This window comes from Oryctolagus cuniculus, chromosome 1 (genome assembly GCF_964237555.1).
Source record: "Oryctolagus cuniculus chromosome 1, mOryCun1.1, whole genome shotgun sequence".
NCBI lineage: Eukaryota > Metazoa > Chordata > Mammalia > Lagomorpha > Leporidae > Oryctolagus > Oryctolagus cuniculus.
In genome coordinates this window covers 202237140-202261711 of record NC_091432.1, presented here as the reverse complement: position 1 = coordinate 202261711, position 24572 = coordinate 202237140, and the positions used below count along the sequence as shown (strand labels likewise).

The window sequence follows — 24572 nt, the reverse complement described above, 5'->3', positions numbered from 1 at the left end:
AAAATCATCTAACAAAAAGCCTGTTTTATAAAGAAATATTGTACTCAAAGTGAAAAGTAATGGCTGTATGGATAGCACTAGTGCTTTATCATGAATTCTAAAAAATCAGTAAGTCAACCCATTGTAGGTTGAGGGCCTCCTTTGCTCAGCAGATAAGCAGAAAATGTTCAAATGAGTTAATTACAATGACAAAACAATCTAATGTGGGTTGAACTCAATTGGCCATGGTGCTGGGCCAATTTTTAACGTGATCTAACAGTAATAAATGTCAAGTTCTTATTCTTGAGATTAGAGAGTCAACCACAGAACAGAAGGAGGGACCCTTACATGGTTGGAAAGCATCCGGAGTGTAGGAAGCTCACTGCTAAAAAATTACTTTGTCTTTCTAAAAGTAATATTTTTTAAGTCAAGTAAAACAAAAAGGTACAAAGAAGAGAGACACAAAAATCCCTCAAAATCTCATGTTCTTTAGACTCTAGATGAGTCTCATCGCAGTCAGCTCTGTGTGCATTTATTATATGTAGAGATGGATGGATGAATCTAATTTTAGAAAATGAGATCATTGTTTTATCTAAACGTGATGTTATATTTTATTTGCATGCAACGGGAAAATAAGGAAAAACGAACTAGAAGGGATTGTTCCGCCTTAAACAAGGTTGACTTCGCTACAGAAAATATTTGTTTCTAAAATACCTCTCTAAGGGTAATAAAAGATTATGAAAAGCAGTCGGGTTAGAACCCTGGCTCTTAAACTCCACTTTTCAATTTTAGATGCTGTCGCTTAAAGCCCCTCTCTGGAAGAAGAGGAAATTAGTCGTCTCGCAATTCCTCTTCTCTGCTCCGCCTTCTGACTGCTTTGCCGTGCTATTATCTCCACATTGCCAGGTGTTTCATGCTAACTGGGTCTCGCCCTCCTTTTAACCACAACCCCTCCATTCCTGAGAACTACATTTTGATTCATCTTTTCGAGGGCTGGATTTTGTCGGGGAGTTCGTTTCTCGTCCCCGTCCCCAAGGAAGGTGTGTAGGTGTCTCGCGACCAGCGGCCCGCGTGCTGATTGAGAAGCCCTTACCGACAGTGGGCTTCAGCTGCATTAACAGGAGTCGATACTCAGAATGCGGAGGTACTCATTTCATTCAGTTCAGCTTTGTGGCTGGGAGCACTCCGAACAGATCAATACGGAAGAGACAAAAAGCCCAATAGAAAAGTGGGCAGAGTCACCAGCCCCAAAGAGGAAGCCCAGCCCGGGCACATTGAAACCATGGCTTCCCCTCGTGAGGCACTGGGAACACACGACTGCAGTGAGATCTGGCAGGCATGTGGAGCAGTGGTAGGGGCGTGAGTGGCTCGCTCGGAAAATGGGTGGCAAACTCCGTGGCTCCACAACTCTATTTCCAGGTTCACTCTCTGGAGAAACTCTGCAAACCCATGCCAGGAGGCAGAGCAGGAATATTCTGCCATCCCACTTACACCAGCAACCAAGCCGAACCCCAGAAACAGCCCACGTGTCCGTCAACAGGACGAGGGACAGATACGTGGTGGGGTGTCCACGGGATGGCACATGACTGTGAAAAGGAAGGGACCGCAGCTCCGTTTAGCAACAGAATCTCACAAACGGGATGTGGAGCCAAGGGCAAGTTCATGTGAGGCATACAGCAGGATTCCACGTACACCCTTGTGCAAAACTGAGTTCAGGGGGATGATACAGGGCCCAGAAATGACGTAGAAAACAACAGCAAAGAAAAAGGGGATGAAAAATCTGTGCAGGGCTGGGCACAAAGGGGCTTCACCATACATGCGGTGTTGGGAACACCCTGAGTTCATGTCGCTGGTCTTCCTAGCTTGTATAAGGTATATGTGCATGGTATCTTCTTGTGAGGGGGGTATTTTATAACTAATTCTTACTGAAAATAAAGTGACTTTGCCTGGAATTGAATTATATGACTTTTAGGATCTTGGGTAAGTTATTTAACTTTCTTAACCTCAGTTTCCTCATCTGTAAAACAGAAATGAGGCTGGCGCCACGGCTCACTAGGCTAATCCTCTGCCTGCAGCGCCGGCACTCCAGGTTCTAGTCCTGGTTGGGGGTACCGGTTCTGTCCCAGTTGCTCCTCTTCCAGTCCAGCTCTCTGCTGTGGCCCAGGAGGGCAGTGGAGGATGGCCCAAGTCCTTGGGCCCTGTACCCCATGGGAGACCAGGAGAAGCACCTGGCTGCTGGCTTCAGATTGGTACAGTGTTGGCCGTAGCGGCCATTTTGGGGGGTGAACCAACGGAAGGAAGACCTTTCTTTCTGTCTCCCTCTCACTGTCTAACTCTGCCTGCCTAAAGACAGGTCTTGGAGTCAGCCTGGCTGCATTTGGATACCTGCAGGGTGCTTGTCAGGGACGAACGGCTGTACGTGGCTGTAGAGCAGGGGCCAGAGACCTCTGACCCATGGGCCAAATCCACCTGCTGCCTGCTTTTTATATAAAGTTTTATTAGAACACTGCCACGCCCACTCACTGATGTATCATCTATGTCTGCTTTCACGAGACAGCACTAAGAGACCTGTGGCTCATGAAGCCTAACGTTCTTAGGAAATGGCCCTTTATTTTTGTGAAACATTTGCTGGACCCTGCTGGAGAACAGGAATGCAAACCGAAGAGTGGTTCCCAGGCCAATGGAGGAAGCCCTCTGCCCGGAGCAGAGTGGCTGCTGACTGCCCCTGGTGTGGGAGGAAGAGCCCGGTGGCCACACTCGCTTTCAACTCCGCTTCCATTCGGAAATTCTGTGCGGAGTAATTCCCAGCTTCAGATGGATCATTATTAACGCTGACATTTTCTTGGCATTTTTACATTTTAACTCTCAGCAACATTTTTTTTGAAATTTTTGAGTCAAAAAAGTATTTTAATTCTTTAAAAATGAGATTTAGATGAAAATGGATTTCATTCTGGAGTCTTACTTTTTCATTAAAAAATGGATTTTCATGGCTTTTGGACCTGGTCCCATGTATAGTTGCTGAGTGTTAAAGGCTGAATGTGCCAGTGATGATTTCTCTGCCACAAGCCCTTCCAGGAAGGAGATGACCTTGGCAATGAAACCGTGGGTGAGAGTTTAGGCGTGGCGACCCTGAGGTGCTGTAGATGTGGAGGCAGACAAAGGCGAGGAAAAATCCTGGGGGGGAAAGGAAGAAGGGAGGGATGGCTGCAGTGCCTGGGGCCCCCTCTGAGCCAGAGCTGGTCTCAAGCACAAGGCTGCAGGTTAGAGGCCATGGTCATGGTCAGGCTTTGAGCTATTGCTTCAGAATAGGAGCTGCTGCAGGTGGTAGCCAGGCCCTAGAGGTGGGCAGGGGTGGGGGTGGGGTTCCAGTGGGGGAGGAAAGGAGGCAGGAGCCATGATGAAGCCACACAGCTTTCTACCAGAACACGGAGCCCGTTCCAGGGGTCTGAGAGCAATTTATCCAAAGTCAGATAGCTAAGAGACAACTCGCCGTAAATAACTTCTCAGAATGACCGTTTCTCCCAGTGAACGACTCGCTAGAAGCTGTCACACAGACACCTTAAATGGGATATCTAAAAGCTTCTGGCGTCTTTCTGGCTGAGGCAAATGCAGGTGCACAAGAATGGGAAGGCAACAAACTGCCAGTAGGGGAACAGCTCCAAGGGCAGCATTTCGGAAGGTCGGGAGTGTGAAATGCACACGAAATGGACTGTCACTTGAGCCGGAAGCAGCCTGTGAGATGGCCATGGTGACCAGGAATCCTTTGGGAAACCAAACCTTGGAGAGCTCCCCGGAGGATTGAGTGACCCTTGAGTGGGTGCCGTGGGTGCAGTGTCAGCGAGCAGCCAGATGCCTGCCCCCCCCTGCCTGAGGGCGGACCCTGAGAGCCTACTCTGGCAAGGGCCCCTCCTTTGTGGGTTTCAAACATTTTTTTGCTTCTAGCAAAGAGCCGCCTTTTCCAATTAAGCATTAGGAGGCCCTGGGATGTGACACTGACACGAGAGGAGGTGCAGCCCAGGCCCCTGTGGGCGATCAGCCCCACAGACTCCACTCTGGGTTGCTGAGAGGCCCACATGTTTGGGACACTCACCGTGTTGGGTAGGAGGATGCGGCATTCCCACTGAGCAAGAAGAGCATCCTAGGGCACAGATGGGTCCCTGGGGTTTGCATTTTGTCATTCACCACAACAGTGCTTTGTAAGGGATCTGGAAGCCTGCTTGGTGCCCAATAGGTTGCTCCTGAGAGCTCCAGCCAGGAGGAAGCCCAAACCCACAGCATTATCCTGGGAAGGGTTGTTCTTTTGAGAAGGCTGCCAGCTTTTTAAAAAAGAAAGTATTTTTCATTTATTAGCAAGACAGAGAGGCAAACAAAGATCTTCATCTGCTGGTTCACTCCCCAAATGTCCACAATAACCAGGGCTGGGCCAGGTCAAAGTCAAGAGCATAGAACTTTATTGAGGTCTCCCAGGTGGGTGGCAGGGGCCCAGGCACTTGGGCCATCACCTGCTGCTTCCCAGCGTGCACATTACCAAGAAAGTGGCATTGGGGGCGGAGCCAGGGCCTGATCGCAGGCAATCTGATTATGGGTGCTGGTTTAAACACTGCTGAAGCCCTCAAAGCTGCAGGCTTTCACTTCCCCTTTGCGGGGCTGAGTTCTCTAGATCGTTCGGGAAGCTCTGAACTGGGAAGGCAGCAATCTCTTTGGTGATCCCAGCAAAGTAGAGGACGGATGCCTGGTCCTCCCTGGCCCACAGCCTCTGCCTGTGAGGTGAGCGTGTGGCCTGGATTAGCAGTGCCCAGACGCCTGCATTTCACACACCCAGACAGCAAGGCCTCGGAGTGCATACTCAAACGGGGAGGCAAGCTTTCTATTTGGCCACTCAGGACATTAAAAGCAAACCCTCCTCCTATCTGTCTTTTTATAACACAAAATCAGTTTGACACCATGCGAGCTGCCAAGGACATTATTCATACGTACAATTAACTTATTTTGCTCATTTTGCCTGAGTCTGTTAGCTTCTTGTTGCTGTAACAGATTATCACAGAGTTAGTGATTTAAACCACAGCCCTTACTCTGGAGAGTGCACATGCTCCTGTACCCTGGTTCACTCTCCAAATACCTGGCGTGGCAGGGACTGGGCGGGGCTGCAGCCAGGAGCTCAACCCAGGTCTCCCATGTGAGTGGCAGGAACCCAGCTACTTGCACTATTGCCTCTGCATCCCAGAGCCTGTGTTAGCTGGAAGCTGGAGTCAGAAGCCAGAGCTGCCTATCAAAACCAGGTACCCCAGTACGGGATGCCAGTGTCTTAACTGGTATCTGTAAGGTAGGCTACACACCTGCCCAGTGCTCCCATTTATTATCTGACAGTTTCATGCTAGCAGCCTGGCCACAGAGTGACTCTGCTGTGTCCTCTGCTCAGGGCTTCACAAGGCCAAAGTCAAGGCATCAGCTGGCCTGGCTTTTTACTTGGACGCTTAGGTGGGGAGGATTCGCATCTGTGCTCACAAATTATTGGCAGGATTCAGTTTCTGTTGACAAAGGGTGACACATGACCCTCTTCGTCTTCAAACCAACAATGGCAAATCCAGTCTGTCCGTGCTTGGATCTCTGATTCCCCTGGACTACCAGCTTGAGAAAGATCCCTGCCCTGAGGGCTTGTGTGACTGCCTGGGCCTACCTGGATAGTCACAGCCCGCTGGGGAGGAGCCGTAACTGCACCTGCAGAGTCCCTGTGTCCATGTAACTGCCTTCCATGGCAGTAACACCCGTCTGGTGAAAAATGGGCCAGATAAAAGCCTGGGAGATCCTGCCAGCTCCCATACCAGTTGTCCCGAATCCTCAGATTTGGGGGCTGACGGATCCACGAGTTGTATGTTTCTGAAAAGCAAGGCTGTCATTGCACACGTAGAATCTTGCGTGGCATTTGGGGAATGTTTGCTGAGCAAACAAATATTAATAAGTTCATGGTTGCTAATAATATTTTTATGTAACTGTGATGATAAAGCCCGTGGTGCTCTATTATCGTTGTCATTAGCTGCAGATTAGAAAACCAGCCAAAGTCATTACAGAAATGTATTAAAACCAGAAAGGATTCGGTAAATCACGGGCGGAGCAATTAGAACATGAGCCAGTCTGTCATGTCCACCGCGTGCCGCTGAGGACGAGCGTGCTGCTTTCACACCGGGGCGCCGAGGAGTGCTGGAAGATCCCAGAAGCCAAGAACTCAGCTTTCTTTTCTCTCTCTCCCTTCCTTTCTTTCCTTCGTTCCTTATTTCCTTTCTGTTTTCCCCCTTTTTTCATTCTTGACAAAAGGCACCTTTCACTTGGTGAATGTTGAAATTAAACTTTTCAATGGAGTGCTTTCCCCATGACCTGCGGGGTACAATCCACACCCACATCCAGGCGTTCTGAGCCCTCCTTTGCCCTCCTTTGCCCTCCTTTGCCTTCCCCAGGCCACCTTGTCCCCTTCGCTGTCTGTCACCACGGCAGCTGGGCTGTGTTTCTTCCACAGTCCCTTTCAGGCTGCTCCTCTGCCTACAAGTCCATCGGAAGTACCCCCCCACCAGGCCCACACTGGTTCCCCCTGGGATACCCACAGCCCAGATGCTGCAGTACCAAACAGGGAGCGCAGGTGGAGGGGGTCAGTGGGCCCTGTAGGGGTTCAGCAGTTGCTCACAAATCCTCCATGGGCCAGCTCTGAGCTCTGGGGAGACAGCAGGGATAGTGCAGTGACAATGCCTTTGCCCTCACAGGGCTTGTGTCCTAGTTGATGAAGTCGGTTGGTATATAAAAATTAGACAAGGTGATTTCGGATCATTTTAGGAACTAGAGATACGGGAGGATATTAAATAGGTGACATGTTAGAGAGTGGCTGAGGGCCAGGAGACCTGAATGATGGACAGGAGTGAGCCAGGCTGAGCATCAAAATTATAAAACTCCTGACAAAGAAAGTGGCATGTGCAAGGGCCCTGAGGCAGGAAGGAGGAGGCAGGTGAGGCTGTATTTGGTGGGCAAAGGGGAGTGGTTGGAAATTGGACAAGAGTGGGAGGTAGGGACTGGTTGTGTGGCTTCCATTTTAGTAAGGAATGTTATGAACACTAGTCCAAACCTATAAATCACACAGAGATGTGATCCTGGGACCACCAAACCTAATATAAATGCACACACAACACAGAGGAATATCTCTTCTACTGTTTCACTCTCCAAATGCTTACAACAACCAAAGCTGGGCCAGGAACTCCATCACGGTCTCCTACACGGGTGGTAGGGACCCAAGTATCTGAGCCTTCACCTGCTGCCTCCCAGGGTGTGTGTCAGCAGGAAGCCAGAATCAGGAGCAAAGCCAGGACTCAAACCCAGGTCTCTAACAAACACAGGTGCAGGCGTGCCAGGCAGCATCTTAACCGCTGCACCAAATGCCTGCTCCCTTTAGAAAAAAAAATTTATTTATTTGAAAGGCAGAGAGACAGGAAGATGTTCCAACAGCCCTGGCAAAAGAGCAGCTATAGCTAGGGGAGAAGAGCTTTGCCCAGCAAATGCAGACCAGGGTACCTCACAGTGCGCCAACCCTGGGAGGATGTGCTGCTGGTTTTCAGGGCTTTTCTGTTCTGGCCCCAAAGTTTATAGTTTTACTTCCCTGGAGGACGTCAGCCATCAACGGCCACGTAATTAAGCAATTGTATCTTATACATTCCTTTCAGCAGCTGTAAACACCTCTGTTTCTCAAGTTCTCTTCCCATGCACCTGTCCCCCTGTGGATCACTTTATTGATGTGTTCCGTGAAGATTTGATGTGTGCCTGCTATCAATTGTCAAGAGAATTATGCTTTTGAGAATTATATTCTGATAGAAAGTTGAGCTTAAGTGTACAGAAACCAGGAGAAAGTCCGGGACTCATTTATGTTTTACGAAGGCTTAACCGGGCCCCGGGGAAAGCCAGACACCCGCTGAGGAGCCAGAGCCTCTGTCCAGGGCAGGGAGAACCATGGGGCTGGAATGGGGGGTGATGAGCCCCAGCTGCCCCCTGGCACTCGCGCACGGCTGCCCTTCCTCCGCGTCTGGGATCTGCTTCCTGGTACTTAGCTGTGAGCTCCTTGGCAGGTGCTGAGCCTGACCTTGACATTTCTTCAGCCTCCAGCCCTGGGGACACAGCAGCGCTTGCAGGTGTTTGCTGAATGAAACCTTGCCTTTAGATTTATCATCACACACTATACATAGCAGACATCTTACCACTTCAGCCACTCCCAAACGTCCTGTTCAGTGGCATTAAGTTCACTGACCCACCTCCAGAACATCTGCACCTTCCCAGGCTGGAACTCTGAACGCATGGAGCAAACACTTCCAGCTGCCGCCTTTCTTTCTGACTCAGTGGATGTAGCTACTCGCCGTATCTCAGTAACTGGAATCACAGAAAGTGAGGGTGCTTTGACAAGTTTGTGGAAAATGAAGTTAAAGGCTAAGTGTATTTTGGTGACCCCAATTTTAAAGTCTATGCATAGTTTTTTCATAGTATACATTTTCCAGGAACTCTTTGAAAACCTCTTGTGTGCACAGATTTCAACATTTTTTTTGCATCAGAATAAGCATGTCTTTTTATTTCCATTTTCCGTGAACTCTTGGAAGTGCCCTGGATTTGTCCTTTCGTGTGGTTATTCCGCTCTGCAAAAGGTCTTCAAGGTTCCTCCAGGTGGTAGCTTGTGCCTGAATTTCCTTCCTTTTCAGGGCCAGGTCGTGTTCCATTGTATGGATATTCCACAGTTTATCTATCCATTCATCTGTTAATATACAATTATGTTGCTTTGCCTTTTGGCTATTGTGAATGATACCGGGACGGACATGGACATGGACGTACAGATATCTGGTTAGGTGCCTGCTTTAAGTTCTTTTGAGTGTAGATCTAGAAGTCAAATAGCTGGATCAGGTGGTAATTTTGGCTTTAACTTTTTGAGGGCTGCCACACCGTCTTCCACAATAACGGGACTGTCTGATGCTCCCCTTAGTCGTAGGCGGGGTTCTTGTTTCTCCAGATCCTCACCAACACTTGTTGCTTGCTGTGTGATTTCATAATAGTCATCGCAATGAGCCTGGATTCACCACCTTCTAAACTATAAGTGGCCTTGGGAAGGGGACATCCCAGCGTGGGGCGTGGGGGAGGGGGTGCTTTCTGTGGCTGCTCTGCAGGGAGGTAGCTGGGGGCCAGGAGGAGGACCTACGTTTGGAGTCTGGTGGGAGGAGAGCCAAGGGGGCGCTGAGGCCACACTTCCCTGAGGGCCCCACCCAGAGGACAGAGACCTAGCTCCTTTCCCCAGCAGGGAGATTTGTTCCCGGGAATCCATGGATGGGCTCTGGCCCCCAGGCAAGCTGGTTCTCATCTGTGCCCCTCTCCTCTCTCTGTCGTTTCCCAGTGTGACAACGCGAAAGGTTTGAAAGCCTTCTACGACGCAATAAAATACGGGCCCAACCACCTGATGGTGTTTGGAGGCGTCTGTCCATCCGTCACGTCCATCATCGCAGAGTCCCTCCAAGGCTGGAACCTGGTGCAGGTAAGTCCCCGCCTCCTTCCATGGGGGTAGCGTCCTTGGCTGGCCAGCGGTCCTGGCACAGGGTAGTTCCTAAGTTGCCTGGGTCTGGCAGCCTTGAAGCCAGCCCAGTGCCGCTGAGAGCTCTGGGGCTCCCCCCAGGCTCCCCAGCATACCTTTCAGCACCCTCGCTGCTGCCTGGCCTGCCTGTGCGGCGGGAGCACCTGTTCCTGCCTCTCTCTGCGTGGCAGAGCACCTGCAGGCTGCCTGCATCCCCCGACAGGAGCCCACTGTTCCCCTCTTCCACTCCCTGCCAGCCTCCGCCCGCTGCTGGAATTCCCTCTTGTCTACCCAGCCTGCCTTTCTCCTGGGCTGAGCCTTCCTGGGCTCCTGGCCACTGATTCCTTGTTGACACTGGCAGACGCTGGCTGCTTCCATGCACCACTGATTGCTCCCACAGTGAGTGTGCAGTCTCTCCTAGGTGACCCTCGCCGGCGTTAGCCAGTATTGGAAGGGGAGGGAGGGAGAAAGGTGGAGACACATCTGACCACTGGAGAGATTGGTGGCCATGCCTAGGTTTACTTCTTGGACCCACTCATTCACCCACCCTCCCTCCCTCCCTTCCATCCATCCATCCACCCAATCTACCTCCCTCCCTCCCTCCTTCCCTCCCTTCCTTCCTTCCATCTGTCCATCATCCATCCATCCATTAATCCTTCTATCCTGACATTGAGGCATCCGTCCATCCATCTAACCTAAGTTATGGGCAACCTACTGTGTGTCGGGAATTTTTTGGGCCCTGAGAGTATAGTGCTGAACAGGATAGATGTGATCCCCATGATTTCAGCACTTCCATTCTAGGAGGAAAACAGGGGGAAAAGCAAATAATTAAGTAATAATACTAAGAGCTAATAGTTGCAAATGTAGGAAGGACCTACTATGTGCCGAACACTGTTCTGAGCACTTACATGCATTAACTAACCCGTATACCTGCTCTATGCTATAGGTGCTGCATCATCCCCATTTTATAGATAAGGAAAATGAGGCACAGAGAGCCTAAGTAACTTGCCCAGGGACCCACAGCTGATAAGCAATGGGGCCGAGATATAAAATCAGGCAGTCTGGTCCTTGCAATAAGACCAGTAAGAAAACTCAGCTATAAGAGAAATAAACAGGGTGATGAGATGCATAGTGAGTGTCTGGGCAAGTAGGAAGGACTTCTTGGAGGAGGTGGCATTCAGACTGAGACTTGACGGGTGGCCACTGAATGAAGAGCATTCCATGTTGGTGGATGGAGTAGCAAATGCAAGCAGGCCTGGCAAAGAAGCTGGCACGTCTGTGGAACGGCAGGCAGGGCAGTGGGGCTGGCCCGTGGTGGGCCAGCAGGCAGGAGCCAGGCCACACAGGGGGATCTGTGTCCAGGGCTCTGGGGGCAGAGGCCAAGCTCACAGCCTCAAGGGTGATGGGCACCAGCCAGGGCAGGGGTGTGATGAGAGCAGGGTGGGGTCCCTGGAGGACCACCCTCTTGGTTCTGGATAGGGGAAGGCTTCTCAGAGCAGGTGCTGCAGAGTGTTGCTAGAGGCACAGAGGGTGCCGGGCACTGGGAGGTGGGGAGAGTGCTCCTGGCAGAGCAAAGTCGGCATGCGAAAGCCCAGGTGGGAGGGCTGTGGGCGTGGGGAGTGCTGAGTCACTCTCCGTGGCCAGAGGAGGCCACTCAGTATGGGCAGGTGCGGTGGGACAGGAGACCGGCAAAACAGCTCCGTGTGCTCTGGGCAGACCTCACGGTGCAGGGCGGGCCAGCATGCCGTGCTGTGCTGAGAGGCGCCCTAGGCTGCTGTGAGAGCTTGGGCGAGGCACTGACGCCCTCTGGGCTGGAGCTTTCTTTCCTGGATCCCGGGGGGAGGGGCATGCTCGCTGCTCATCGGACCCAGGAGCTGTCTCCCTGAGCCTCATCTGTGCAACCAGGGTGGCATCGGGGCTGGCTTCTGGGGGTGGTTGTATGGATTAAATGATTGAGAAGTGCTGAGAGCTGTGCTGACACCAGCTCTGACTTCCCGTGGCCGCTGTAGCCCTGCCCTATCTCCTCCCCGCTACCCAAGTTGAATACTGGTTAGTTAGCTCCCTGGTGTTGCTTGTATGTCTGCCTTACACTGTTTCCACCACTAGACACATCCCATTCTCCCTATACCTTGAGTATTGAGTGCCACCCATTCTTTAGACCCACCTTAAATGTCACCTCCTCCAAGAGGCCTTTCCTGACTGCTACTAGAGGGATATTAAAGTAGGGAATTTCTTTTTGTCCCCTCCCCCTGCTAATTTCTAGCAGGGCATTTGTGCAGCCTGCGTCCCCACATGCCTCTGCCTGACTCTGAGTTTGGCAGATAGGTGACCTGTTTCCAAAGGCTTGTCCCTCCACCTGGGCTGTGAGCTCCTGGGGGACACGGCCTCAGCCTGAGTCACCTTGGCTTTCCCCTCTTCCTTACGCTTCACAGACATTATCAGGTATCTGCTGGATGACCAGGGACAGAGGGACCTGCAGGCAGACATGTGGCTCAGGCACACTCCTTGGGAAATCCCTTCCCAGGGGAGGAATCCAGGGAGCTTCCTGAACTGTCTGCCCCCAGAATCCCTGAGAAGCTGCGGGAACAAGCGCAACATTGGAACCTCCGGGCTCGGCAAGCCCCAGCGAGCTGACCCCAAGACGGGCCTGCAGCCGAGAGAAGCTGAGGCGGGGACCTGGGCTCTGGGAAGGGGGTGGTATTCCTTACCTACACGTGAGTGTTAAGTCACTCCCAAAAGGAGTGGCCTAAGACGGCAGTGTCACCCGTGTCTCCGGTGGGTCAGGAAGTCAGGGCTATAGGGTGGCTGCTCCGTGGTGTGCCCCGCGGTGTGGGGGGCCAAGCGGCAAGACTCGGAGGCTCGGCTGGGGCTGGGGCACCTGCTTCCAAAGTGGCTCACTCCAGGCGGCTGCCCAGGCGGCTCACCCCCATGTGGTCTCCCTGTGGGTGTGTCCTCATGGTTAAGTCTCCTGGAGACCAAGGCAGAGGTGGCCAAGTCTCTCGGGCCCTAGGCCTTACATCCCATGACTTCTGCGGTGGTCTATCCCAGGGCTCCACAAGGCAGGGAAGTAGGCAGGGGTCGCTGGGGCCATCTTGGAGGCTGGTTACCATAGTGACTAAGCTGGATACAAGTTGCCCAGCCGGTGGGAATTAAGACCAAGCCCCTTCCCTGTTGGGCTGAGCTCCTGCTCATCCTTCAAAACCCTTGGTGGGCACCTCTTCCTCCACCATGCCTGCCCTGAGACCCTTCCTGCTTGCCTCCCACCCTGCACTGGAAAGGGAACTCAACTGTTCCTTCCTCCTCTGCACTGAGCCTCTCCCCAGGGGTGGAAACTGATTGTTATGCAGAAAGAAAAACAGAAACAGAACCTGGTGTAAAGCATAGGTACTGGTGTATTCCACTTGCAGATTCCAGGTCTGTGGTGTTACAGTGTTGCAAGGGTGTTACAGTGTTGCGAGGGGGCGGGGCTAGGGAAAGTATCTACAAGGGCTCCTTAGGAGACTGATGGTGATGGGCCGGTGAGGAGCACTCTTCCACAGTCCCCGCCCCACCCTGTCCAGCCTCCTGTTCTTAGATAGACTCCTTGCTGGGCAGTGGGATTCATTCTGTGTCCTGGTTTACTATGCTAGGCTGGGAGCTTCTAGGGAGCAGGACCCCCCATTTTGGTCACTCCCTGCTCCCCAGTGCCCAGCGCAGGCCTTGGCTTGCAGTAGGTCCACACCGAGTGGGTGTGGAGGACCCACGAGGGACCTGGAACCCTCTGCAACAGAGCCTCTGGCCACACGCATGGACTTGACCATGGGGCGGGGGAGGGTGTGGTGGTGGGGACTCTGGGCCTCCACCTGCAGAGCCACTCTTGTGTTTCAGTCGGGCTCCTTGGGAGCCCACCAATGCCCGAGCATTTGTTATGAGGAACTGGGGCCAGTGGGGGCTCCCGCTGTCCCAGAGTGAGGGCCCCCTGGAGGCAGAAGTCCAGAACAGCTGGGACATCTCCCAGCCTGGTGCAGACAAAGATCTGCATCCTGATGGGGAGCCGTCTGGGTGCCTGCGCCGGCCTCCCACCCACTCTCAGGAGCCCGACTCCCAGGACCGCCTCGGCTGCCCCGCCCCCGCTCCAGGGAGAACGCACTTGCTCCAGGGACGGCGGAGGGGTGCCAGTGGGTCTGCAGTCCCCGGATTTGAGGAATCCCTTCACTTCTGCACACCTGGGCAGAGTCTCCCAAATGGGAGAACACGTGTATTTGTCAAATTCAAAAGGAGCTCCCGCTGCCCTTTGCGGGAGCAGTGCTTGCCCGAAGCGTGGGCTGGGAATGCGGAATCAGTTGTGGCTGTTTTCTGTGCCACAAAAATAGGGATTCACACGCCATGGGGTGAGAATTCTCCGAGGTGCTGAAATGGCTTAAATTTAACTCGTGCCTGGTGCCGGGCGTCTTCATTTGTGCTTGCTGTGTAGAGAGGCTAATATTGTTTTTGTCGTGCCAGCGCTCGCTTAGCCACTGGGAGCCCTTGTTCCTGCGCAGAGGAGTCACAAGTCCTGCACTAGAGTCTGCCAGTGTGATGGGCAGGTGTGTGTTGGGGGGGGGGGTGGCCAGGGCAGAACCTACCTGGGGTGCAGGGCTCAGATCAGGGAGAGATCACCCAGATCCCTCACTCAGGGCAGGGGGAGGGAGCACGCGCAGACCGGAGAATGCAGCCGGCTGTGGCTCCATGATGCTGGCGGGAGAAACAGGAGCCAGGGCTGCGGGGGGAGGGGAGCAGGTTTCCCCAGGCTTCCCCATTGCCCAGGGTTCACTGGGTTCACACGGCATCCAGGCCACCCTGGGCAGATGGAATCTGTAGAGTAGGCATCGCCCGGGGAGGGGACTTGGAATGTACTTGCGGGAACATGGTAAATTCCAGGGCTCCTTCTGCACAGGTGTGGATCAGGGGTCCCATCAACCCCTTTGAAGACGGTAGGACCCCCTCACTGACCACTGTCCCACCACCAGCTCAGCTCCAGCAGCTCGGGTGACTGAGACACACTGAGTTCCTGAAGAGTGCAGGGCCAGGCGGCCTCCAAGACCTGTTCACCCCCCAGGCACCAGGGCTCCTTAACAGCTGCAGCCGGTCCTCAGGACGCATGGGAAGGAGGACACAGAGACCGTGGGAGGGGTTTGCTGTGGGCTGCATCTCGCAGGGTTGCCGGGATGAAGCCCAGATCCATGGTGTGGCAGGGGCTGCTCCCACACCTGGCCATTTCCACAGCTCGCTCCCTGTCCCTTCGCACTGCTGGCTTCCATGCAGGCTGTTCCCCTGCCTCCATGGTCTCCACCTGGAGGGACCATGTTCATTGTCATGGTGCAGCTTGCGTGTCCCTTCCTCCGGGAAGTCCCCCACCGCCCATATCACCCGCTCCTTTACCTGCAGGCAGTCACTTGACTCAGGCACCTGCATCCTGGTCTGGCGTGCAGGCAGAGCTGTGCTGAGCGCTCAGGGAGCATTAGCTGCAGGCAAGGCAGGTGCCCGCCTGCTGGCCGGCCGTGGACTCGTGCCCGAGGAGCAGAGGGCAGATCACCGAGCCTGCCAGACCCGAGCTGACCAGCCCCTTGTTGCAGACATGCAGAAGACCACCCAGAGGGCCTTGGGCCCAGCCTCAACCCACTTCTCTTTGGGCTCACCATTTGTTTGGTTTCTAAGGAATCCTTTGAGCTTCCCGCAGAGCCTCACCTTCAGAAGGTACCCATGACAGGTTATTAAACTGTAGGTGCATTGCCCCCGGCCCTGGTGCCAGCGCCTCAGCCCAGCCTGCACCTTGCTGGGGCGTTCCAGTTTGTGCCGTGAGGCCGTGTCCAGGGAGGAGCTCTGGGGGCGGAGCAGGGGCCAGGAGGGCATTGGCTCCCTGTTGGCAGGTGCGCTGACACTCACATCCCAGCGCCTCCAGGACTCCACACCTGATGATCCTGAATTGTGCTTGCTTCTGACATTTAAAAAACAAATCAGTGAAAACCCCCACCCTGGACCCTTTGCTATTTACCCAGCTCCTGCATCATGCGAAACTGTTAGTCGATGGCATTTTTTCTCCTTTGAACAGAAATTTGGTCATCCGGCTTGATTTTCTCACCTGATTATTTTATTAAGCTGTAGATTCCCCAAGAAATCGACAGCTTCTTACTGCTCATGGGCTGTAGAATGTCAGGTCATTTCATAGAATGCCTTTGATCTTAGCAGTCAAGGGCTCCAGTGACTCCATTGTACAGGCTGGAAAACTGAGGCCCAGGCTGGGGTAGGCCCTTGTCTGTGTTCTTGCTGTCACAGCAATGCTGGCTCCATGGCTCACCCTGTGGTGCTTTGCAACATGAGAGTCTTGTTCTGTGTCTCTTAGCCTCCCCTATCCTGTATGCAGAGTAAGAAAAGCCAGCCTGCCTCTGTGTTACATAGAGGCTGTGAGAATCAATAAAGCCAGTGAACGAACGCACTTGATAAACGGCAATGGTAGCTGCTCTCTTGAGGGCTGGGACCACTTTGCCAGCGCAGACCTCTGATGGTGGCCATCAGAGGTTCAAAATCTGTCCCAGCTGCCACCACCAGCATGAACAAGAGTGACTACAGACCCTCGCATTAAGGGATTGGGGGGATGGGGACTCTTGGGTGAGATGCTCCAAGTACACACAGCATCTACCTCTCTGCTCCCGGGAGCCCCAGCTCAGCAGGCCGGAGTCCCACGTGGCTGCCACGCCCGTGCCACACTCCGACACCCCACGGGAAACACTTAGGCGTGTCAGTGTGATTAGGCCTGGCTAGAAACTTTGCTGCTGCTGCCGCTGCTCTCTAAGAAAGAGAATGGAGGCCAGTGATTCAGGGCAGGCAGGAGCTGGATCTTGGCATGGATTCTCCAGGGAGGCCATTTAGTGCATTAATAATCTATGAGCTGCTTCCACCTTCTGGATTCATTACAAATAAGGAAAGGGCGCAGGAGGAGAAGTGAGATGAAGGGCATGCGCTGTGGGCCACACCAAGGGTGGGAGACACCCCAAGGACCTGGGGACTTGCTGGCCTTGCCATCGGGTGGCAGGTGCATGAAAAAGGGAGCAGAGCAGCCCGCCTAGGGTGAAGAAAGGTTCCAGGCTTTTCATTCGGGCACAATTGGTGGGAGGAAGTAGGAGCCCTCGGAAGGCTTTTCTTGACAAAGGAGTCTGGGAGTTGGCTGGAGGAAGTGTCGGGGGTGGCCATGGCAACAGAGTCCGTGGGACCCAGGGCAGTGGGGCAGCGGGCAAGCCACACCTGATGGCCAAAGCGGTGGAGCAGGGAGCATGGGAAGCCCCGGGTGCAGGGAGGAGGCGCCGGCTGGCATCTGTCCACGGCCCCCACCCTCGCCTTAGCTCCAAATCTTCAGCTCCAGCCATGCAGAATTTCTTGAGGCTGCTCAGCTGTCCTGTGCTCCCCCAGGCCTCAGCCTTCCCCCAAGGGGTCCCTCTGTCCCCGTCCCCTTCCCCTTGAAAACCAAGCCCAGCCTGAAAGAGCTGGTCTCAGGTAGGTTCCTTCTGCTTCCGTGGTTTCTCCCCGGTTAGTTGTCCTGGGACTTCCTGGCTCCGCTGGGCCCCTGCCACAGGGGGTACCACACCCTCTCATAGCTAAGTTTCCATTCCCGACTGTCACACTTGTCCCCCGCTGGATGGCAGCACCCCCAGGACCGGGCCATCTTGCAGTGCCTACACCCTCCTGGGCTCCATGCAGGACAGGGACCTGGTGACACTCCAGGCTCTCCCATGCCCTGGCAAATCCACCACTCAACACCTGACAACCCCAGGGACAGAGACGTGGCAGAGAGCCAGGGCAGAGGCCACCAGAGGGTGCCTGTCCCTCCCATGCCTGTCATTGACAGAGCAGATTTGGGCAAATCAGCAGCGCCCTCAGAGCCTCAGTGAGCTCATCTGAGTAATGGAGCTCCTCAGACCTGCCTTTCTTCTGGAGTGTCAGGCAGGGCGGGGAAGGTAGAGCCACTGGTGGCCTTGTGCCCGCTGGCAGCCCTGCAGATCGAGAGATGATATGATCACCACTGATGCTCGCCATCTGAGGCTCCAGCCAGGCCCTGGCTGGGGAGCGCCTAGAAGATTTATAGGTGTCCATGTGTCTCTTGATTTAAAGCTATGTGTGTGAGATGAACTCTCACAGGCTGTGAAGGTGATTCAGAACAGTGACATGAAAGCAGAACCGGTAGCAGAGGCGCAGGAGCCCCAGCTGCTGGGAGGGGGCACCCGCAGCCTTCTCTGGATGAGTTTATACAGTAGAAAAGCAGGTTGAACCAGAGTACGGCGGCTCCCGGTCTGCTGCTGCCAGGAACCCAGTGTCCCTCCTAGAACACTATGCCTGCAAGGTGACCAGCCTCTAAGGAGAAGTGGCCACGGTGGATGGAAGCAGCCGATCGGGGCGGGTTGGCCACCCTCAGCAGCTCCTGTCCTCTGCTGTGGGCATGACGACCCGGACAGCTCTGAGCACTGCCTAGGTGGGGAGCCGTGCTCAGGTGCACTGACTGGCTCTTGAGGTGGGGGTGCTGACAGGGGATTCAGATGCCACGTGAGGGGGTGTGACTGGACAGTGCACCCCTGGAGTGTCTGATGAGGGACTCATCAGGTGGGCGGTGTGGCAGAAGTTGTCAAGTTCGCTAATGAGCAGATTCCCAGCACACTTGATCAGCATCCCCAGGGAAGGAGCCGAGGGAACTGATATTTAACAAGTGCCCTCGAAAGTTTTTATGTTCAAGGGAGCGTGGGAGACGCTGGTCTAGAGAGCCCCTGAGCCACGTGGTCCCCAGCCCTGTAGCAGCAGCAGCAGCCTCCCAGGGTCCACCCGAGATTTGCTTGCCCTGGCGATTCTAAGGTGCCCTCACCCCGGCTTACCTGCGGTCTCTCCTGGGAGACCGAGTGTGCCAGCTGAGCAGGGGCTGTTACCTAAGGGAGATTCAGAGTCAAGAGTTGGCTAAGGGAACAGCTGTAGGTTCAGACTCAAGACCGCTTTCATAACAGCAGGGCGAATGGGCAGGTAAGCTGGTGTCTTCCTGGCTCAGGCCACCGCCCGAGGCCAGCAGCACAGGCCACGGAGACCCTTGTCTGACAGTGGTGTGGAGCGTGTCCTGACCGCTGACCCAGCATCTTTGCAGCCAGTGAGACCCCTCCCCACACCCGTCCTGGCTCAGAATATGCAGAAGGGACCTGTGGCCCCAAATAAGGAGCAATGGGCAGGACACTGTGCATCCTGGGAGGTGACTCGGCTTCCCATCCTGGCCCTGCCTTTTCCCAGCTCAGTGGCTTCACACACACCGCCCGCCCTGCTGGAGCCGCAGTAGCTACTTTAGCAACTGCTATGCTGTCTTCCCAGGACTCCCAGGAGGCTCTGGTGAGGCCGAGCCCGGGAAGGGGCTTGGTGAGCTGCCGGGCAGTGCTCCCGGGACAAAAGCTCGGCCTCCGTGGTGGGGCTCGGCACTGACCCCCGGTCCTAGGTGCCATTTGATGGGGTGGTGTGTGTTCATCCATGTGGAGGGGGAGGCAGCGGCCCAGGCAGGCTGCCACACCAGGTGCACCTGTTGGCTTGGGTCACATGGGCTCGGGTTCCCCACTGTGACTTGGCAGTGGCATCTGTGGACTGGAGGGGGGGGGTATGAGGATGACTCAAGATGACACCCGGTGAGTCCCCTCCTGTATATGTTGCTCTCCTTCTCCCTCCTGGGGGTCCACACAGAGGCACCCAGGCGGCACCCTTCCCCACCTGGGGCCTGAACTCCGCTCTCTGGGATGAGAGAAGTGCTCTGAGAGCCTGCCTTGCTCTCCCTGGGCCTCCTGCTGCCAAGGAGGCGCGCCGGGCCGGTTGATAATGTCAGGTCATTATTCCCTGTGGCTCAGAGCCATCTGTGCCTGCCTTAAACCTGGCATCTTCCCTCTCGGGCCCCTGCGTGTGCTTTCTCTGGCTTGGACGACCTGGTTCCCCTCCGTTCCTGGATGCTGTGAGAAGAAGCAAGCAGGTGGGCAGCGGCCAAGGCCACGGAGCATGTAACTCCACGTAGCACAGAAGTCACAGCCTGGCGCCTATGCCGAGCCCTCGACCTTGATGTCCTGTGGTCTCCGCCAGTGCCCTCCACGTGAAAGATGCCTCTTGTATGGGAAGGGAGGCCCAGAGAGGTGAGGCAGCTTGTGCAGCCAGCCCTCTAGCTCTTCCTCTGTGTGCTTATGGGTCAAGTCGGCTCTGTGCAGCTCCCAGGCCTTTGCCCATGCCAATGCCATGGCTGGATGCCTGCTCCCACCTCACCTGGGTGAGGCTCTGTGTTTTCTGATATTTAGTTCAAGTGTTACCTCCTCCTCCAGGAAGCCGTCCTGACCACCCCCTGCTCCCCAGAAGGTGCCCACCCTTTCTTTGGCATTTTCTTCACTTCCTTCATTGTGCCCCTCCTCCGATAATTTAGTCTCTGACGGGGTTCCGGTGTCAACCACCACACAGTGGACCGTCCTTACCTATCTGAGCCTTGGCTGCCCCCAGAGAGCCTTTCCAGGGAGCTGGCACTGAGTAGATGCTCTGAAGTCGTGAATGGACACCCCTGCATGGCCTGTACCCAAACCAATTTGTGACACCACTGGTCTATGTCCCTACACTTGATCTTAGCCAAAAGGCCGAGAAGCCATGGGCCTGGCACAGTTCCAACACTGTGCACAGACGAACACATTGACTCTACACGCCCACACTAGGAAGTGGACACTGTTGTCCTTCCCAGGCCACAGAGGAGGGCACGGCAGGCCACCGCGCCAGGTGCACCTCTTACCCCGGGTCAGATGGGCTGGGGTGCACACCCAGTGTCTTGCCAAGGAACTGCCAGTGCTATGTGGCCCCTGAGTCCCTCCTCGCAACCCTTGGGCTGCACTGCCTGTCCTGCAAGCTTCTTTAACCCTCACAGCGACCCAGAGGGGAAGGAAGAGCAGGCATTGTCCTGGTTAGGCCGGCCTCCCAGAATGAAGAAAATAAGGTACAAAGAAACCGGAGGCTCGGTCTGCTTCCTGCTGTGAGCTGAGCCTAGGGGGTGAAGTCTCCCAGGAGACCCTGGGGGCCCAGGGGCCCCAGATCCTGTGTCGCAGCAGTTCCTCCTCACCACATTGGCAGGGAACTCGCAGTCTGAGTGCAGAGAGCCCCCGGGCGCCTGCCTCCTGACACAGGACACTGGCCGTGTTCTTCTTGTGACTCCTTCGTGACGTGAGCCTGTGCACGCACCTGCCCCCACACCTGCAAACTTACTACTCATCCAGCAACTTGCTGGGTATAAAAGATAAATGGCTCCTTCAAACTCGGAAAGTAGATGGACTGATGATTGGTTGGGGAAAATCAATAGCTATGCTAAGCATTTCAAGCCTATAGTACTTGCAGTTCTACTCTGGGTGGTTTTATAATGAATGAGTTGATATTTGTTTTTTTTTTAAATAGAGCCCAGCCTACATTTACTTGGAGTTATACAGAAGGCTTTTGCTTTGTCAGCTTACTAAGAAGACTGAATTATTTATGGTTCCATGATGCAGAGTTTGAGCCTTGTACAGTGGGAAGCACTCTACTTGAGAAAAACAATCCTTGGTCAGATAACTACAAGGGAGGGGGAGAGAGGTCTTTCATCCACTGGTTCACTCCCCAAATGCCTGCAAAGGCCGGGACTGGGCCAAGCTGAATACTGGAGCATGGAACTCCATCTGCGTCTCATACATGGGTGGCAGGGCCCCAATTACTTGAGTCTTCTGCTGCTGCCTTCCCAGGTGCATTAGCAGGGAGCTGTATGAGAAGCAGAGCAGCCAGGACTTACACCAGTGCTCTGATAGGGGATGCTGGCATTGCAGGTAGCAGCTTACCCTCTGCACCGCAATGCTGGTCTCCATCTGGGCCACTTTTAAGACACCGTGTTGGCTTCATGGTATCCAGGAAAAGCTCCCTGGCCATCCTGGGTGTCTTCTGAAATGCCAGGTCCCTTCCTGGAGTAATGGGTACATGGAGCAATGCCCCAGCCTCTGCTAACACAAAGCCCTCTTCCCCCCGCCCCAGCCAAGTTCTCAGAGGAAGTCCTGTTTCCTTGGGAAGTTCTTCTTCAGTGTGCCTCCAACAGACTCCTCCATAACCTCTCCCTGCCCTACAGCATCGTCCTGGGGACAGGGCCTCGTTCAGCGTCAGCCTTGCCCCCACTGGGCTCCTCTGCTTTGTGTGTGGTTGGCGCCAGAGCCCAGCACATGCTCTGGAACCTGGGAGAACCTCCAGGAATTTTTGTGACTGGAGACTCTCTCAACCTCTCTCTTCTGTGTAAGTAGCATCATGAGTTCATGGACTTTTAGAGGTACAGTCAGTGTACTATATTTGGGTCCACTGTAGACATTTTTTAACTGTTTTTGCTGCTGTATTTGTTTTTCCACCTTTTCCTAAAGTTTTCCTCTGATTTTTTATTTTGAAAAATTTCAAGCCTGCATAAAAAGTTAAAAGAAAGGGAACATCATCTACTTTTCCCGAGATTCATTTCGCAGTTGTTTACATTTGGCTGTGTTAGTTTCCCTCTTCTCTCCCTTTGCCCACATGCACACGTGCACATCACATACACACACATGCATGAGCACACACGGTCGTTTATTTTGTGCTGAAACACTTGAGAGTAGTTTGCAGATATAGTGACACTTTATCCCTACTATGTCACTTAGTATGACTCTCCTAAGAACATTTATATTCTCTTCCATAGCCATAAAATAATTATCACACATAAAAATATAACTGATATAATATTACTTACCATATGGTCCATATTTCAATTTTTCCCCAATTTTCCCCAAAATGCCCTTATTGCCATATATTTGGAGGAAGGAGGGCATCTGGGATCCCATTAAGGAGCAGGTGTGTGTTTGCTGTTGGGTGCTTAGTCTCTGTTCTTCTAGAACAACCCCTACTCTTATTTATTTATGTATTGGGTTTTAGGGCATTGACCTTTTTTCCGACAGCCCCAGGCCGTGTTTTAGGAAGTGTCCCACATTCTGTGTGTGTTTCTTTGTGATCACGCTCAGGTGGAGCAGTCTGGCGGCACGCGGCACTCACTGTCTTGTGCGCTCTCTGGAGCCTGGGGGCCAGCAGCCCGTGATGTCATTGTGCACGCCTGTTGGGGATGCTGACCCCGATCTGATCCTGGCAGCGGAGGCGTCTGCCGGGTTGACTGTAAGGGTACCTCTCCCGCTCCCCTGTGCCGCTGTGAATTTCTCTGTGGGACGGGGCCTGGACCCAGCTCCCTGCTGCCTTTCCCCCGCTGGTTCTGGCTTCAGGGGCTGACCCCTGGGTCTGCAGTGGGCGTTGCCTCCTTCTGGACATGAGCTGCGCCTCCTCTGTGCACCCGGCCTCCTGTCCCTCTGTCCCTCTCCCTGCTGGCTAGAGCTCCTGACCATATTTCCCCCGGCCTGTGCCCACACCCAGCCTTGCTCCAAGGAGCTCTGATTCCTCCTGGTGGGAATCGGAATTGAGAAGTCATCCAGGGGCTGAGTAACGCTGTTGCTTCTGGGGTTCGTTATTCCTAGGTTCTTCCATGGACTGAGATTGAAAATAGAATGATTAAGATTCTACATAAAAGTGTTTCAGCTACGAGGCGATGGCAGACAAGCAGGGGCAGCCTGCCCACCACCTGGCCTGAATTCTTTGTAAGAGTCCAGGTCATGAGGATCAGCAAGACCAACCACAAAAAAGGGCAGGGAATATTCTAGATGGACAAGGGCAAGGACAAGAAAACACTAACCAAACACAAGGCATCAGTGTTGATTGGACCCTAAATTTTACGTGCAGAATTGAAGGAATTTGAATGTGGACTTTGTATTAGATAATACTGAATCATTATGTTTTCGTAACCACGTGGTGAGGATATCAAACTGCATTCTTAGGAGGCACCTTCCGTTTCCTCACTGTGGAAGGACCTTCCTCGCTCCTTCCACGGAAGCCCGACGCTTGCTTGTGTGGCGGTACCGTCGCTGGCAGTTGGTCCCTCCTGATGGCATTGGGATGGTTTCAAATCTGTCGGAATCATCTCTCCACTTGTTGTATTTGCACCAGGGTAAAATAGGGGGTAAATGCCAAGAAGTGGGATTTCTGGATGAAAGGGAAAAAAATGCACGGATGATTTTCCTAGAAAATAATCTTTGTTAAATAAGAAATCTAACGAATGAACTTGATCAAGAAGAGCAGAAAGTAACAGGCTAATATCTAAAAGGGGACATACAGCAATTAGAATAAATAACTCTTTGTGAAAGAGGCTGGCTTTAACCTTCCGGCATTGTTGTCTATGGTCTGGCACCTTCTGTCTTCTCTCCTAAAGAAAGAAGGATTTCTCTTTGTACATTAATCATGGAATTACACAACCATAAAATTTTAGGCCTGAGGTAAAAGCTACCTAGTTGATTTTAACAACAGAGAAGCTGAGCCCAGAAAGAGGAGGGGAAGAACAGGAAGATTAGGATTAAAAAAACCCAGTTCAGGCCGGCGCCGCGGCTCACTAGGCTAATCCTCCGCCTGTGGCGCCGGCACACCGGGTTCTTGTCCCGGTTAGGGCACGGGATTCTGTCCTGGTTGCTCCTCTTCCAGGCCAGCTCTCTGCTGTGGCCCGGGAGAGCAGTGGAGGATGGCCCAAGTGTTTGGGCCCTGACCCCGCATGGGAGATCAGGAGGAAGCACCTGGCTCATGGCTTCGGATCGGCATGGTGCGCCGGCCTTGGCAGCCATTTGGGGGTTGAACCAATGGAAGGAAGACCTTTCTCTCTGTCTCTCTCTCTCACTGTCTAACTCCATCAAAAAACAAAACAAAACAACAGTTCAGTTCAGTTCAGTCCCATCCAGGGCCATAAGCAGTTAAGTGAAATACCTGCTTCATAAGGAAGTGCTCCTGCTCTTAGCCTGTACCAGGAGCCCAGTGCAAACATGATCTGCCGGAGTCTGTCCGAGACGCTGCATCCACAGCACTGTGGCCAGGCTGTGGCACCTCCTGCGCCAGGGCTCCCTTGGTGTCT

At 53.7% G+C, this 24572-nt stretch overlaps 1 protein-coding gene across 1 annotated transcript in view; it reads left to right on the top strand.

Annotated features, from left to right (window-relative positions):
• GABBR2 (gamma-aminobutyric acid type B receptor subunit 2) overlaps positions 1-24572 on the top strand; it is a 371032-nt gene that overhangs the window by 115800 nt on the left and 230660 nt on the right. Inside the window, exon 2 of the mRNA XM_051843712.2 lies at positions 9383-9520. Within this exon, the coding sequence (XP_051699672.2) occupies positions 9383-9520 (138 nt within the window). The remainder of the gene's footprint in view (positions 1-9382; positions 9521-24572) is intronic.